We start from the raw sequence: 18,387 nt of genomic DNA, 5'->3' as shown, positions 1-18,387 counted from the left end.
CCAGGGCCGGGTGGGGTCGGGCGAGGGCGAAAGGCAGAAGATGCGGCAGGCCCGCCCCGGCTCAGCATCCCCCTGCGCTCGGCACCATCGCCTTTCCCTTCGCCCCGACTCGCGGGACTGCCCCGGGCGGCCGCGGACAGCGGCGGGTCAGGCGGGTGGCAGGGTCGCGGGGAGAGGGGGCGGCGCGGCCTGCGAGCGCCGCGGGACCCCGGGGAGCCGCGCGGAAAGCGCAGGGGCGCGCGGGGCGGGCGCGGCGCGGGGCTCACGGCGCGCGCGCGCCTCGGCCTCGCCCGCGCACACGCGCCTCCCCGAGGAGAAAGAGGCGGGCGGGCGGGCGCAGAGCACCGCGGCGGCGGCGGCGGCTGCAGCGGGCCCGGCCGCCGGGAGGGAGGGGAGGAGGGGCTGGCGCGGGGAGGGAGGGGGGCGAGGCGGTGGCGGCGGCGCGGCGAGCTCGCCGCTCTCTCCTGAGTGTGCCTGCGCGCGAGCCGAAGAGCGGGTGAGTGCGCCGGCCGCTACCGCCCGCCTGGCGGGCTGGGAGTCGGAGGCGGGGGACGCAGGGAAGCCCGACCCGGGGGCGGGCAGGGGGCGGGCGGCGGCCGCTCCGGCGCGGCCGGGATGCACCTTGAGCGGCGCCTTTCCTTGCAGCGCGCGGGCGGCCCGAGCCTCGGCGGCAGCGGCGGCAGCGGCGGCGGCGGCGCTGACACCTCCCACCATGGACAGCTTCGACTTAGCCCTGCTCCAGGAATGGGACCTCGAGTCGCTGTGGTGAGTCCCTGTGCCGGCCGCCTGGGCAGGCGGGAGTGGCGAGGGGCGGCCGTGGCGGCCCGCGCGCCCTTACCTGGGCTGGGGGCTAGGAGCGGTCGGCCGCCGTGGGGGTGGGGTGGGTCGGGGGCGCCCCCGCCCACCCCGCTGGCTCCTTCCTGTCTCCCCTGGGTGGATGCACGGCCGCCTCCCCGTCTTCTTGCCCCCTTTCCTGTTCTCTCGCCCGGTGCTGCCCGCCCCAGCCCAGGCGCTGGTGATCTAGGGAGCCGGGGGACAGAGCGCAGCCATGGAGAGAAAAAGACCCGATTTCTAGAACGTGTCACTAGTGCCTGGGGATCCACCCCTCGCCCCCCAGCCCCTCTCACCTCCCTTCGCTTCATTTGCGCCCTCCCTCTTCTTTAAGAGCCTCTGGTTCACACCAGCGACCCCCTGGAGTTGGTGCTGCTGCGAAGTGCCCTTAGAGGATGCTCCAGCCTCCTCCCTGGAGGCGCCGGGTCTGGGAGGCTGCGTCTTCTCTGTCTCCTACCCGCTCCCACCCGAGATGGAAAGTGAACACCGGGGGCAGGGGGCGAGTGTTTCTCCGTGCGGGAATTCCAGAGGCCTTGGCCCAAGGAGACTCATTTCCTCGAGGTTCACAATTCCTTTGGGTCCTTTCTTCACACCTCACTACAGTTGTACTCCTCCTCCCCACCCCGGCTCCCCGCGTGTCCCTTTATTCCACGTTCACCGCTCGTAGCCTGGGGAGCAGGCGGCCGGGGAAGCACTCTGGGATCTGTTGCTCCGCGTTCTCACGTTGAGGAGCTGCTGTAGGTAAATCGCCGCTAGAAGCAGTTTAATTCTCGTTGCGGATTTCTTAAAAATCCCATTGGCTGCTTTGGCATCCCTCTTATTCCGTCCCCCCCCCCCCAACTCCTAAATGTTTCCAACCAGCCCTATTCAGGTGGTAAAATCACTGCCCGCATATTCCTGGAGGAACTTGTTTTATGTTTAATATTTACGGGAATGAACATCTGCTGGAACAAGCATATTAACTGCACTCTGTTCTGCCTCTGGTAATTTTTTTTTTTTTTTTTTTTGCTTTAACTCAGTAAAGAGTTCACATGTGTCTAAAACTGCAAGTGGTGTGCACATGAATATGCAATGTACAATTTTAAAGCTAAACTGCTCTAAGATTTATAGATTATGTGAATGATATGTGGATTATTTCCAGTGATTTTTTCCAGTGATAGCCTTCTAGTGACTTTTATCTTTCTAAAGCCAGGTGTAACAAACTAAACTGGACACAAAGCTAGTGCATTATTGAGCAGTTTCTTATAAAAGATCTATTGATGAGTAACTACGGCATGCTCTGCATAATGCTGGTGCTTATAAAATACACAAGGATGGGCCATAATGTAATAAAACTTTTATACATTACACTGGAAACTTCAAAGAGCCAGTGTAGAAAGAATATGAAACACGTTATTACTCTATAAAAGTTGCTAATTACTGTCTTGTTGCTCTGGGGGTTATTTCAGCCTTTCATTTACAGATACCCATTATTTTACAGGTTTACATTTAGAAACGTCGGTTTCTGGCACAAATTCAATAGTTTTCTAGATAGAAACTGTGCTTTAAAGATGACTTTTGCTTTTAAAAGACAGTGTTTCAGTCAAAGGGAAGAACTTATTGCTTTGGCATGTTTTTATGGTGCTTGTCAGTTTGCTGATTCAAACTGAAACCCCCTCATGACTTTTACAAGTAATATTTTGAAATTATCAGCTCTTATATGTGGGCTTTTCCAGAACAGGGTCTAAGCTTTATTTCTCTTTGCATCCTTAGCTGCCAGCTGGGTTACCTGGAGCACAGTTATACAGTAAATATCTGTTGCATTGACTTGAAATTTACATTACCAACAGTACATTTATTCTTTTTTTTTTAAATGAAAGAAATTAAGCATTTTTAAAAAGTTGCTGTACATGTAATCAGCACTTAATCAGTGCATCAATTTATCTTTGGCTTACGAAAATGTGCAGGCCTTCTTGCTTACAGTATAGTGGGAAATTTTGGCTTGACAGAGAGTGTTTCTAGTTTGCAGATGTAAAATTTACATTTTACAAAAGCTTATATAATTCTGATAGGTTAATGATAAACCATCCTTCTTGAGGATGCATTTCTAACATAGATATGTTCTCAATTTAGGGATGAGTTTTTGCATAGTATTTTCTAACTCGGTGTTACGGTTTATTTATAAGTTTATAAGTGATCCAAAATAACTAACATTTGAGTACTTTCTGTGTGTCACATGTTTTCTTATCCATTTTTTTCTTATTTGAATCTTATAATCTTGGAGGTGATAAGTTATAGGAATCCCATTTTATAGATAAGGAGGTGGAGTTTTTGAACGGTAAAAGGACACTACTGAGACCATAAAACAAACGAGAGAGGAATTTTTAAAAAAGATTTTATTTATTTATTAGAGAGAAAGTGTGCACATGTGTGTGCACAAGTGGTAGGAGGAGGGGCAGAGTGAGAGGGAGAAACAGATGACACTGAGCATGGAACCCTAGACCCTGAGATCATGACCTGAGCCAAAGGCAGATGCTGAACTGACTGAGCCACCCACGTGCACTGAGAGCAAAAATTTTAAACTAACATTGGCTGATTGCTTACCATTTACCATGCACTGTTCTAAGAGCATTACATGTTATAGCTCATTTAGCCCTTATAGCCACCCTAGGAAAGATTATCTGTTACTATTCCCATTTTACAGATTGGCACATTGAGGGTGGGGACGATCAGGTAATCAGCCCAAGGTCACACATCCAGAAATGGAGCAGCCTTTTTGGAACCAACCTTTAACTTCTCAAAACTCAGTTTTCTGACTCTAAACCCTGTGCATTTTCTACAGTACTGCAGATGTTTCCCAGTTTATGAGGGTGGCTCTGAAGTTAATTACAAAACAAAAGTTGGAAGTTAAGGTTCCATTAACTTGATGGACTGGAAGTTAAGGTTATATTAAAATGCCAGAGAAAGAGAAAGAACCCTAAAGATTCTGATCTTAAATTAAAAATCTGAAAAAAAAAATACCATGATTTAGCAAACCATGTCTGCCTGACATGAGTTAACTTATAAATATCTATAAATTTAAAATAAACACTAAAAACTTGTTTTAGTTCATCTTAGGAAAAAATGTTTCTTTGTATAGTGTGGGGGAAGGTACAGGTTAATGGCAAAGGAGAATGGTATTTTAATTCCTAATAGTTCTTTCCAGTTGGTAGGCGTTGTCTTCCAAAAAAAAAAAAAAAATTGTGGTTTATTAGTTGTGACTATGGCTTTGAACCAGACCTACCTGAGTCTAGTGGCCACAAAAAGTGCCTCCAAATGACTGTATAGACAGTCTGAAGAGAAAAGCTAAGTATCGTTGAAAAAATCAAGTAATTCAAGAACTATCTCCTCCACCTCCTTGTACCTGCCCCCCATTCTGCCCAAACACCCATGCTTATTTTTCAAAGGAGGCCTTTTGGTCTAGATAGCTCTTTTAGTTTTTCTTTTCAGCCTTAAAGTTGAAAAGGGTAGCCCTAATTTCTACTTCTAATTTCACTTTACATTTCTGGTTTAAAGCCAGAGTAGAACTCTTGGAACAAGGTGAAGGCACTTATCCTGCACCTGGCTCCATAGCTTCATTGGATAGAGTTGGGTCTCCAAAGAGTTGGGGATTCAGTAAGTTTGCAGGGACTAATAGCCTGAGGAACAGCACCTCTTGTTAAATTCTCACTCTTTTGCCATCTGCTCCTTTCTGTTCTCCACCAGCTTTTGATAAGCTGCTGGACATAGATGCCTTTCCTTAGGGCCTTTGAAATAATGCCCATCCCTTTTAGCAGGCTAACCATTACTTTAATTTGTTCACTTAAATATTTGTTCACTTTAATATTAATTTGATCACTTAAATATTAATTGATAATTTCTTAAGTGTAAGACTTTATGCTGATTGCTATAAGGAGTACAAAGATGAGTGAACTGTGGGTTATACATGTGATTATCTAGTGGGGAATGAGAGGAGTATACAAATAAAAAAGGAAGTTTTCAACCCTCATGGTTCAGAAAGACCATATTTGAGACGAGGGTGGCTGGTAGAGGAAGAAAGAGGAAAAACTGAGTTAAAACAACAACAACAACAACAACAAAAACGCTTCCATGGAAAACGTGGCCTTTGAACTAAGCCTTGGAAGATGAATGGGATTTTTACAGATGGTGGGGGTCGGGGTATTTGGGCAAAGAAAGAACTTGAACAAAGGCTTTCATGCTGTCTCTGAAAGATCCTTTTATGAATCATGATGGAATTACCTATACCAAGCATTTTAAAGATGCAGAACTTTTGTAATCAGTAGGTAGTTTCAGTGAATGGGAAAAGTTTTACAAATGAAGTTGGATAAAATTGTCTTTAATTTTCTTTAAATATAAAACATTTTAGTTATTGGGGGAAAAGTCCATCAAAATACAATAGAAATATTCAGATTTCTCTTACCACACCCCCCCATAGCTTCCCATAGGCCAGAATCCATCTACTTTTGTTCAGATAGGCATTATACTTTATATTCTTTCAAATTGGAACCTTTGAAGTTGTGATAAATGGATTGTTTCATATTTATCAATTTGCTCATTCAGCAAGCATTCATAGAGTATTAAGCATTATTATATGATAGGTACTATAGAACAGTGGCTTTCAAACGTTTTAGACCATGACTCACAATAATAAATCATTTAACGTTTTGACCTTTTGTGGGTACACATACACATAACTGCAACAACTGTCACAAAATAACACCCTTACTATGTGTGATGCACTTTGATATTTTATCTTCTATTTCCATTCTATTTTTTACAGATTTTTCCATCTTCTCATGGGTTGAAAACCCTTTGCACTCCCATGTTTCTATGGGGGAGGCGGAGTGAAGCAGAGCCACTAACAATACAGGGGTGTTTCCCAGTAGTACCTACTGATACATTTGGTCCTCTTCAAATCAGTTGCCAGTGGACATGCCCAAGCCATGGCTTCACTCATGCCTTCTTGGGCTTCCTGGGTCCTGTATAGGGTCAGAAAACTGCTCCAAATTCCTCACCTTGACCCTCAGCTACCTTGACCCTTTTCCTACAGCCCCAGCAAAGCAAACCTTTTAAGGCCTACCACTTTCCCTGTTGTGGTCTCTTGGGGTTAAAGCAGTTCAGTAGAACACAGAAGGCAGGAGAGAGGCAGGCAGGGACCCTTCACATGCTCTCTGCAGGGTGACTGGTAGAGGGCAGGCGGGTTGATTGTGCTCATTCTGAGTGGCCCACAGTGGCTGTATGGTTGTCAGCAGTGGTTCTCTTTGTTTGAGAACCCCAGAGTATACCTGGAGCTCAGGAAAGACCTTAGCATTTGCAGGGATGAAAATGTTTCTACAAGTGACTTTCAGGGCTAGGAACTTGAAGCGGGGCTGTGGGCTGCAGCCTGGAAGGGGTCTGGTTGCCTAGGTGCAGAAGTAACTGGATACCTTCCATAGGAAGCTGTGGAGTGCTGGGGGCAGGGAGCTGAGTGCTGCTCCCATCTGTAAGGAGCATCAGCCTGGCTGTGGGTAGGTGTATTTTGGAGAAAACCAGGTGGGAAGACTGGCTAATGCATGGTATTGAAGTGGAGGACTCCGGCTTTGGCTGGGGGCCACACTGACCAGAGAGGATGCACGCTGGATGTGCAGATGAATTTTAACCACATGCTTTCTGATGACAGTGAAGATGAGTATTATGTGTGGGGAAATGGTTCCTTCCTGTGTTCTAGATTCTCTTTTGTGAAAATGTAGGAGGGTTATAAAATGCTCAGTATCTATTTTGGGAGAATGTCTCTGTGAACCAGAATGGGTCTAATCAATGACACTTTAGATGGAGCAACCTCTACGAGGCCCTTTGGCATAATACTGGTTAGCATAGCAGTCAAATTAGGGAAAAAATAATCTCAAAAGGAATGCAAGATATTTTGTGTATAAATGGAGTTTTTAACCTGGAATAAGTTTGCCTGTTTAAATTTTCTTTATTTTGAAAATAAAGCCTTGGTAGCAAAATCAAGGCCATAAAAGACTATTTTAATATCATTTAATGGTAACATAATGTTTCCTTGTTTTATTTCAAAGTGAAATCCATAAAACTTATTTTAAATGTTGCCTGTTTTCTTTTGTCTGGGAATTTAATTGAGGTTTCTGAATTCAGCTGGCTCCAACCTTGCTTTCTGTTTGGCCCTGGGCAGCTCACGATTTTTCTCATTTCCTATTCTCAGTCTTGGTTTAATCACTTATAAAATGACAGTACTTATACTGGCCAACCTCATAAGGTTGTGATGTTAAGTAATAAAAGTGTCAATTGCTTTGTGAATGCCAAATGTAGTTCTTTTAATATCCTTCGCTTCCTTAAAAAGTCTCTTTATCATAAACAAGGAGGGATACAGAAAGGCCACGCTGGGTCAGGTCATCCATCTGGTATAGAATTCTGTCCCTGGCAGTGAGATCCAGGGGCGATTTAGAGTGGAGGTTGGTAGTTTTTCTTAGTTGTATATCATAGTCTAGCAGACAAATATACCCTTATTTGTGGTTGTACTACTAACATATGTAGATATATTAACCATTACATAATCTTTGATGTTTCACTGAGAATGTATTGAATTACCACCCATTACATCAAATGACTTCATTTGGCACTGTGGGTCTCATTAAATTATGTCAGGCTAATCATAATTTAGTTTCAATAGAAACAAAATACACAGTTATTACCAGGGTAAGAGGACACCACACCATCCAAGAAACAAAATGGGTTTAGTCCATAGAAACTAACCCCTGGGGACATGATAGCGGCCCTGGAGGGGTTGAAGGAGTTTCACTGGGAAGGGAGCCTTGAGCTGTTCCGGGTTAAGGGCACCGGTAAGGTCAGTGGGTATGAGAGTACCTGAAGGGGTTATTTCCTGGCTGTCTTGGAGGGTAACAATTACCTATCAATATGAAGCTATAGATGCCCTGCCAGCTACTCGGTAGAAGAAGATTCCTGGGTCAGTGGACCCACAACAGTAAGTTATCTGAGTTCTTCCAACTTAAAAATCTTTGATCATTCCTATTGTAGGAGAGTGGGAATCAAAGTACAGAAGTCATTAATTTTCTCTTATATGTTTTTCCCCTTTGTAATTCTCCACTCACATGTGGAGGATGGCATAGAGGGTACTTAAACTTCTTCACATAATTTCTTCCCAGGGGGCTCATTGTTAGCTGAGGTAAACAAAAGGAACTGTAATTTGAAGACCACTAATATAACAGCTAAGCTTAGAGTTGTGTGTTACCTTGACGCTGAAAATAATGTTAATTTTCTTTTTTTTATGGACAGGAAATTAGTTTTCAGAAATCCTTTGGAGTGCTGTAATATAAGCCTGGTGGTCTTGGTTAAATTTTTGTTGTCATGCCTCTACTGTTTACCTGAGTTATGAAGTGACAGAACAAATTTTCTGTCAGTATTCATTGAAATGTTAATTAGTTACCTGGCAGTTTAGATAGAAAAAACCTTTAGTGGATCATTACCAGTTCTGGGTAATAATCTGTTTTTATTTTCCAATTTCAAGATATATTTGTTTTTTCTATACGATGTATCTTGAGAAAGAAAAGACTCAGGGCTTAGAAAACTATTCTAAGAACACAGGTCAGCGTACTTAACTATCATCCAGGCCAGTGCTTCTCAGACCGTTACGCGTCTTCAGATAGCTTAGGGATCAAAATATACATTTTGATTTAAAAATGTACATTATGATTTAATAGGTCCAGGGTGAGCCTGTGATTCTGTGTTTCTAACCAGCTCCATCGTAAACTGCTGGTCCATAGACCAAGCTTTGAGAAGTGAGAACTAAAAGGACAAAAATTTGTTTAAAAAGAAGCTCTTTTAAAATACTGCTTTCTTCTCTTTATTTTGGGGGACAGGGTTTGCATTATAACACTACAATTCCATAATGTCAGGAATTTACGTTTAGATGCAGCATTTATTTTATTTTTGTGGGTCTTTCTGATACAACTTTGATGAGTGAGGGTGTGGTTAATTGTATCCTAGTGGGGATATAGTGGTAAATAAACATAAAAGCCTGAGTAAACAAAGTTTGTGATAAATAGGCTAATCCCTTTTTACAGCTTTACAGTTCCTGTCAGTCCTTCCAAGGCCAGGCCCTTTTGTGTCAGGAGCGAGTGCTCAGAGTAACTGGATACCTACCAGGTCTTACAGGCACCTCTGGATTTGTCAGGGAATCTCACAGTCCTTCCTGTAGGTGCCCAGGACTCAGACCAAATGTCTGCATTCTCTTCCAGCCACTCTCTCTTTGGAAGGGAACTGGGGAGGCAGGGTGTGGAGGGAGAGGGAGGTGGCAGTGGTGGGGAAGAGGGGCAGCTATTTGCAGAATGACGGCACTACCCTGTGGCCATAGCTGTAAATTGCAACTTTCCTCGTGTCCTGGGAGAAATCAAAACTCAAACTCCAAGTGGAACCAAGGACGAGTGTCTGGCACCTCAGGTGGGAGCCTTCTCTCCAGCGCTGCCAGCTACCCTCTCTCTCAGCCCTGACCACAGAGTGCCCTGAGTCCACCAGGTGGTCAGATAGTGCTGCAGTTTCCGGGCTTAATTTCCAGTCCTATTTCATTAGAAAAATAAGTGCCGATAGAAATGATTATGTGAGCAAATACAGCACAGTTGACTTTGAATGTGCAGTGAGACTGGAAGGGAGTTTATTTACTTTATCTTCTTAATGAGGTTTTGTGTGTGTGTGTGTGCGCGCGCGTGTGCACACATACCCATTTCCATTCTCTGAAATGGCATAGGAGACTGTTGCCGATAGGAGCAAGGCACACTGGGTCTAAACAACTACTTTAGATTTGGAAAAGAAAGGTGGCTTCTCAGGAATAATAGTGACCAGTTCAAATCTTGCAGTCTTGGGACACATGTGAACTGACAGAGGAAATGCTTATGGTAACTTTTAGCCTACTGTTCGTGGCAAGACTCATTTATACCTCTAGTGGACATGGTGCTAATTGTGCTTAATAATTTCTTGTAATTATTCCACTAATTTAACTTTTCTTTAAGATTGAGGAAGGGAGGGAAACTATTTCCCTCAAGCATGAAGATAGGTCAGGCCCATAATAAGGAAAACAAGTGTTTGGTTTTTGCCTTGGTTTGTACTAGTATTACCAAATTAGTGTGTTTTCTTTTACAGGAGAGAAAACACTGTTTATTGACTGTCAATATATAATACAGATAGCAGAATAGTCAGGTAATTTGGACAACTCTCAGGGGAAAAAAAGGACTCTGAGAGTCTGGGGTGTGCTCTCTTGGGTCCGGAGAAGAAACACACAAGAGTTCCTTAAGAACAAAAAAAGCGACTGGTGATGGTCAGTTAAATCCTGAACTTTGGTTACATTATTCAGGCTTTTGGCCTTTGAGTGAGAAGACAGGCCATCAGCATGGTCCTTCCTTGCTTGCTCCCTTTTATACCAATGATATTCCATGGCAGGGAGTCGACTGGTGTCATTTTTCAGAATTGCCAAGCAGGAAAATGCTGTTGGAGTTTGAGGATGTTACCTCAGGCTAAGAACCATGTATCTTCATGGTGCATGGACTCTGCATGCAGCTCACTGAAATAGAGGCTTGGGATATGGAGTATTTTGGTCCCTCTACTATCTGGATTGTCCTGCCAGCCCTTCTCATGGTCTGCAGTGGTGGTAGAAATGAGAACTTACCTAATGGGAAGGTGGGACACTTTGAGCAAAATATATGGGTTGTCTGTTGTCCTGAGGAAATATGTAGTAGCATCAACAGTAATGGGAAAACCATTATTCCAGCTGACATCCGTATGTGATAGCCTCCTCTTTTTGATGTAAAATCAAATGGCTTAATATTTTACTGTGGTATACCAGTTGTATCTCTGGATATATAACTCTGTAGGATGAAGCCTTTGACCTGGCCTGTATTGTCTGGGCTCAGGTTAGGGTGATGCAGATAAAGTCCATGCTGCGTCTGAGTACCAGACACATCTGCTGCTATAGCATATTCTGAGCTCAGGACAGATGTTGTGTGCAGAGCCTGCTGAGTCCTCAGAAGTGTGTCCATGTGTAGGACAGGATTGCTCAGCTGGTATGACATGGACTCTCCTACTTCTTTTCCATTCATTGAAGATTGGTCCTTCTCCAGAATATGGCATGGCTTCCCCTGAGAACTGAATCTTTAAGGTGACTTTCCTTTAGAGTGTTTTTTGTTTTGTTTTGTTTTTAATAAGTAGAGTTTAATCTTTTACTGTGAGTGCAACACCTGAAAAAGGTCTGTTGTGGGAAAGCTGGCGTATTTTACCTGCTACCTAGCCGTCCTTCCCCTCCCTCCCCTCAACTTGAATGAATACTCCAAGGCTGAATTAACAGTTCTCAGTATGAAAATTAAATGTTTATAGTCTAAAAAGGAAGTATGGTATTTTAGTTTCTAATATTTAGGTAGATAATTAGTTACATAAATTAGTTTCTATTCTTTTCCTAACTCTTATTCCTCAGCAGGACAAAAGTAATATTTTAAAGTCCTAAAACATATACAATAATGTAACACAGTATGGATGCTTTAAGCTGCTCTTTGTAACTTTCTTCCTCTAGATTTATAGGTTTCTGGGTTGAGATGAACAACCATTTATTGAACCAGACACAAAAGTGAATAGATCACTTTTCCAGACCTTGGTATGTTTATACTTTAGCCTGGAGCAGATTATTTCAAATAATCTCAGTAGAGTTTTATATGCTCAGTAGAGCATATAAAAGGATGCCCTTCCCAGTGTGGGGTTTTAGGGAAGATTCCTAAGATAATGACATCTAATTAGAGTTTTACAGGATGAATAGGAGTTAAGCTGGGAGTAGAGGGAATGTGGGTAGGTACTGTAGTGCAAAGGGTAAGCAAAGACAAAATGTGGAAAATAGCATGTTGTGAACAATGATGAATGCAGCTAAGTTGCGGGTGTGAAGCATTTAAGATAAGGACTAGCAGGGGAGGAATGGGGGGAAAGGATCTCTGGGAGCCAGGCCTTGGAGAGCCTTGCTTGTCATTCCAAGGAGCTTCAACATTTTCCAGTAGGTGATAGCCTGCTATTGAGGGCTTTGGGTAGGGAACAAAATAGTCACATTTGCATGTTACCATTATTTCTAGAAGGCATTGTCCTTGGTTGAGTCTGGTGACTGTAAGGATCCAGAGGTCAGTCAGGGAATTGATTGCCACCAAGATGAGGCCAATGAGGATGGAGGGGAGGGGAGGCCAGGGAGATGTGTTTAGATGATCACGTGGGCAGAACTTGGTGACTGACTGAGTAAAGGAATGAGGGTGGATGAAGAACCAAAGATGCTTTTAGAACTTTTAGCTTGTGTGATGAGGTAGGGAATGTAAGAGGAGGAGCAAACTGAATGGGAAAAGATGAAGGGGTTGGGTTTAAATAGGTTGCACTTGAAGTGCCTTGGGCCATCCAGGTAGAATTGCCTGTAGAGAGTTTACTGTATGATAATGATGGTTGAGAAGGTTAGGACAGAAGTAAAGATTTGGGAGTTATCTGCATATAGGCGCTGATGAGAGCTGTGAGATTTGGCAAGATTATCCAGGAAGAGCGAGAGAGAATGGGAGTTTAGCTGAGGACACAGAGGGGCAGTGGGAGGGAAAGCAGCCCTTGAAGAAGGTTGAAAACAAATGGTTGGAGAGGTAGAAGACCATGAGAAAGTGGGGTCCCTCTGCTCAATTGCTTTAGAGTAGTCAACACGAGAAGATTGAGGTGGTTGAAGGGCTGGCCATGGGAGTGCAAGAATGAACAGGGAGTGGGGAAGTAGAGATTAAGAGGGGAAAGGGGGGGCAAATGGATGGAGGCATGTCTCAGAAAAGGAAGAGGGCAGGCTGGGCCAAGCCAAGAGGAAGAGCTCATGGGTGGTTATAGATACCGATACGTTGGGGGTGGCAGAGACTTTTAAACAAATACCTGTGAGAAATGGAAGTTTTGGAGCATGGAACCATAGAGAAGAAGATAGTATCAAATATTAGACTCTAAAATGTAAATAATAAATGCTTTATGGACAGTTTGGAATAAGTGACTAATGAATGAAAAGTCTGCGTATACCTCTTTAGCATAAATCTCTGTCACACCATCTGTAATTTAATTAGAGTGTTTTTAAAAGTAATTTTGATTTGGAAGTAATTGGATGAAGCTCTGTAGCCAGGAAAAAATTTGTAGACTTTTCTAATTGAGGACTGTTTAAAATGGATTTTAAAAAAAGTGTTTTCAAACACACAAGACTGACAGTGAGGTGCCCCATGATGGTATTCTGACACTTAATGGCTGTATCTCCTGAGAAGGACACTTAGCCCATCTGGCCTCAAGAATTCTTAGTTTTTCTTATATGCAAGGAAGTGTATTGAACCCTTTACAAGCATTGTATCTCATTTAATCTCCATAACCTGTGAGTAGGTTCTGTTATTCTCTATTTTATATCAAGAGCAGGAAACAAAGGTGTGAAGTAACTCAATCCAAAGGCTCATAACTAGTGTTTATGGAGCTGGGGTTTTAGTCCACATGGCCATGCTCCAGGCCTCGCATGTGGTCACCAGCAGAGAAGCAGCATCTCTTGGTGACAGAATCATAGGGCACGAGTTCTGAGGTCCCTCCCAGCCTTACAGTGTTTGTGATTTCATGTGCATTTATTTATGGTCTGTAGCAGGTACAGTGAAGTACATATGAAAAAAACATCTGAAGAATGAGTTTGAACTTTTTAACGCAGAAGGAATAGTATATTGTGACCAAGTTATTGTGTATTTTGGACTAGAATTCCAATTAAACAGGTTTTACTGTACAAAGATTGTAATTGCCATTTCAGCTACTAGTTTTTTGTCAGTGTTTAAAATGTATAAAAATATATCGTCTATATCTGTTTTCTCTTAATTATTTGTATTCTCATAAAGCCACTACTTCGACAAGCTTAACAGATGAAGAAAATGGTAATAACTGTTCACCACAGCTGGTCAAATCTACCATTAACCCCTAAATATAACTTTATTAATAATGATAATGATGATGCAGCAATAAAATGATTACAACTACTATATGAAAGTAATCTGAGATTGTGTGTGAGGTGATTCTTTTTTATGTAGATTATTCTACAATTTCTTTTTCATTTCTACAGAAATACTGTCTCTTCTAGCTATAGGATTGGTTCTGTAAAAAGTGTTGCTTTGATAATGGAAAGAGTAAATGGGCTTAATTTATGTCAGAAGCACTTCAGGGGAAATAAAATTAATAGATTCTTGGCGTAAGGAATGGTGACATATTGAAACAGATGACAAAGATTATTTTAAGTCTGTAAAAATCCTGGAGTATAAGACAAATTAGACTTCAAGGTAGGTTAAAAATCTACTTGGTGACAAAATTTCAGAAAGACACCATCTGATAATGGGAAGGCCAAGGGCTTTGGAGCCAGCATGCGGTAGGTTCAGATTATGACTGTGCCATCTTCTAGTTGAGCAAGTGACTTAGCCTTTCTGAGCCCATTTCCTCCTTATAATATGGAGATAATGCCTGTGCCACTGATGCATCTTGAAGGTTAAATGAGATAATAAACACAGATAGCCTGGCACATAGTGGAGCCTCAGAATATGGTAAATTTATTATTAATTCTTTATTCTTTTCTCATGGTTACTTAATGTTTTTATTAGTAATTGTTTTCAAAGGCTGTATCCATTCTGTGGATTAAAACATTTAGAAGCATTTATGTGAGTCACTCTTTCAGTTTGTATCTTTTTTAAAAAAAATTGATAAATTTTTTTTCAGGTCTGGGCCTATGTTTATTTAATGACTACAGCAGATAAGAACAGAAGATAGTCCAATACTTTCTTCAGTTGAGAGTAGAAATATTTTCTTATGACTTCACAATCCTCTTTAGTGTTAGTATAAGGATCCCTTTGTATGTGCTAGGAAACATCTATTTTTTTTTAAAGATTTTATTTATTTATTTGACAGAGAGAGATCACAAGCAGGCAGAGAGGCAGGCAGAGAGAGAGGAGGAAGCAGGCTCCCTGCTGAGCAGAGAGCCCGATGCGGGCCTCGATCCCAGGACCCTGAGATCATGACCTGAGCCGAAGGCAGTGGCTTAACCCACTGAGCCACCCAGGTGCCCAAAACATCTATTTTTTTATAAAAAAATTATATGTATTTCAATTAAAATAAAAACCAATTAAGACAGAGAACTTGAAAATTGGTGGAGCAGTCATATTATTGAATTGTTTTAGGTGGACTTAGGAACAATGACTTTGGATAGCCCTGGTGACAAAATTTCTAGTAACTTTTCATCAATACCAAACTGAGTTTTTTCTACTATTTCAGATAGATGACTGTACCTTGACCTCATATCTATCTCTGTTTTATCTATACCGGTATGATTGCTCCCCGGTTTCAGATTTAGAATGACCTCAGATTCTCCAGCTGGATGACAGCCTGTTGCAATCTGTCCAGTGAACCTAAGTGATATATTCATTGTTACTGTAGACTTTGGATTTGGGTGCTTTCTGTTCTCTTGATTCCCTTCCCTTATCACTACATTAATTGCTGCTACAGAATATAGGGATAGCTTTACATCAAATTGCTTGATTCTGGCAAACTAAGATGAGTCAGTACATATTTCTTTCATACTGAATTGTGAAATCAACATTTCCTAAAGGTGATTTATGACATCCCTCAGGTCTTTCTACTTACAGATAAATTAAAATGACAAAGTGGGTTAAGTGCTAGGGTTGTAGTTTATATTAGTCAGCTTTTGTCAGGCAATGCTGTGGTCATAACCCTTTGATCTCAGTGGCTTACAATCTCAAAGTGTAATTCTTACCCATATTACGTAGCAATTGAAGGTCAGCTGTGCCCTAGTGTGCCTTTTTCATTCTAGGACTTAGGCTGACAGAGTGTACCTTTTTCGGAACATGCCATCTTCTTGGTGGAGGGAATGAAAGAGCTTTTGCAGTATGTGGCATACATCATTAAGGCTTCCATTTCATTGGCCTAATAATCAGTAATAAGCCCAAGCCTTACATCAGTAGGAAATGCAGATACCCTCCTTTGATAAAGCAGTCCAAGTTTCCATGTTATCATCTTTACAATAGTAGGGAGATTATTTTTGAAAGCATATGTTTACTTATATTTTATTTTTAAGCAATTTGCCTTATTTTATATATGTAGAATATGTTCTATATATGTAGAGAGAGAATATTATTATTTAATTATTATGTCCAGGTTCTTCAATTAATAACTTGACTTTGTTTGCCACTTAATAACAAGAATCAAATTGTGAATAAAGAGTAAACTCTCTATATAAATTGGAAGGGAATCAAGCAATAAACTACCTGATTTATGGGAAAAGAAAACCTACATTAATGTTTTCTTTAACTGAAGTTTTGCTTATAACTTGGGTCTGGTTTTTATTTTTGTTTAGAACAAAATTGAACAATAAAAGATGTCATAACTTACATATACAGAGGGAACAGTAACTGACCATTGATGTGAGTGAATGAATTTGTGTTTATTGAGATCCTGAGGGTAAAGGGTATGAAACGATTTTTTTGGAACCTAGCAGGACCCCCTCAGAGCTTAGGCTTACTCTTGGTTCACTTTACACCTTCTAGATTTTAGAGTAGGCTGCTTCTGTATTCAAATCTTCAGAAAAGAAACAAATGTAATGCTTTTCTGAAACAATGAACAATTTTCCTTTCTATGTATGTTCAGTTTGTGTTATCTAAGACGCATGTTCAATATTATTGGAATGAGATACACTTTTATGTTAATTCTAATGAAATTGAAGAAGGAAACAGTCCACACCAATATTATGAAGTATTGTAGTATTATGTACTATGTAGTATTATGAACCAATATTATGAAGTATTATGAATATTGAAGTATTATAATATATAAGTATTAATGGTGTTTAGAATCTCTGGGAGACTGGGCCAAAGTAAGAATATAAACTAAATAACAGAAAATGTAGCCATTACTTTCTAGTTTGTATGAACACCAAGATGCAATATTTTGAACTAATTGCAACTGCTCTGGAGTATTTTGAAGAAAACCTATTAGAAGAAAAGTAAAACCTGAACAGCTTAGGTTTCTTTGGTGAGCCTGGAAGAATTTCTTTTGTTGCTTCAAAATCTTTTTTATTTCTCACCACTTAATTTTCTTGGCTCTATAAACAAAAGTATCTTTTCCTCCACATTTTCCAGAACTGTGGGTATACCAGGAAACATTTCTCTTAATCAAATATTATAGACAGTTTTGAAGCCAAAATAAATTCTGAATTTTATATTCTACATCTCATGTTGAGATTAATGAAATTAAAAGAATAAGCTTTTTAGTTGCTAGTATTTAGTGATGGGATCGTGGGTCCCTGATATTTTTACTTTCTTTTTAGTATGTTGATCTTGTGTCCTGCAACCTTGCTGAATGTGTTCATTAGTCCCGATGAGTGTGTGTGTGTGTGTGTGTGTGTTTGTATATTCCTTAGGATTTTATATGTGCAAGATCATTTCATCTGTTAATAGAGATAGTTTTGCTTCTTCCTTTACAATTGGATACCTTTTATTCCTTTTTCTTGACTAATTGGCATGTTAGAATGTTTAGTACTATGTTGACTAGCAATGGTGAAAGTAGACATATTCTTTCTTTGCTTATTCCTGTCTTAGCGGGGAAAACATTCAGTCATTCACTATTACCATACTGTTTGTGGGTTTTCATAGATGCCTTTTATCACGTTGAAGAAGTTTGTCTTTGTACTTCTGGTTAAGTGTTTTTATCATGAAAGGTGTTTGATTTTGTCAAAGACTTTAGACATCTATGAAGGCAACCCTGTGGGTTTTGTTTTTTATTCTATTTATGTGGTCTATTATGTTGACTGATTTCTCATATGTTGTATCAACTTTGCATGCCTGGAATATATCACTTGGTCATGGCATATAATCCTTTTGTATGTTGCTGTATTCATTTTGCCAGGATGAATAACTTCCTTTTTTGGGGAAGACTTTGTGCCAATTTATTATTTGATATTAGATACTCATGAACACTGGAGAGAAAAACGGAGGAACATGACTTTCCCAGGACTTGGCCCCATAGAAATATGGAAACTTCATTTCTTTTTTTTTTTTCCCCAATATTTTATTTATTTATTTGACAGAGATCACAAGGAGGCAGAGAGGCAGGCAGAGAGAGAGGAGGAAGGGGACTCCCCACAGAGCAGAGAGCCCGATGTGGGGCTCAATCCCAGGACACTGGGATCATGACCTGCTCAGGCAGAGGCTATAAACCACTGAGCCACCTACGCTCGCCGGAAACTTCATTTCTGAACATACTCCAGATGACTGTCCTTTTAGTGATAATCAAACTTCAAAATATGCCAACCTAAGTACCCAAGTTATGTAATGGTTATCTAAAAAGAACTTTACCTTGTACCTTTTTTTTTTTTTTTTTTTTTGCCAAAGTTAAAAGCGCATCAAACACGCCTAGCATTTATTATTTTAACCACAAACCTACAGACCCCTTAGTACACCCTCCTTGGGGCTTGACCCC

The 18,387-nt window shown here is 41.3% G+C and overlaps 1 protein-coding gene across 1 annotated transcript in view; it reads left to right on the top strand.

The window, feature by feature from the left end:
• Positions 1–703: 703 nt before the first annotated feature.
• The window catches only part of AFF3 (AF4/FMR2 family member 3), a 536,398-nt gene continuing 518,714 nt past the window's right edge, over positions 704–18,387 (top strand). Inside the window, exon 1 of the mRNA XM_044263667.1 lies at positions 704–765. Coding sequence (XP_044119602.1) covers positions 713–765 — 53 coding nt within the window. The 5' untranslated portion in view covers positions 704–712. The remainder of the gene's footprint in view (positions 766–18,387) is intronic.

This window comes from Neovison vison, chromosome 8, assembly GCF_020171115.1.
Source record: "Neovison vison isolate M4711 chromosome 8, ASM_NN_V1, whole genome shotgun sequence".
Classification (NCBI taxonomy): Eukaryota; Metazoa; Chordata; class Mammalia; order Carnivora; family Mustelidae; genus Neogale; species Neogale vison.
This window is presented reverse-complemented; position numbering and strand designations above follow the sequence as displayed.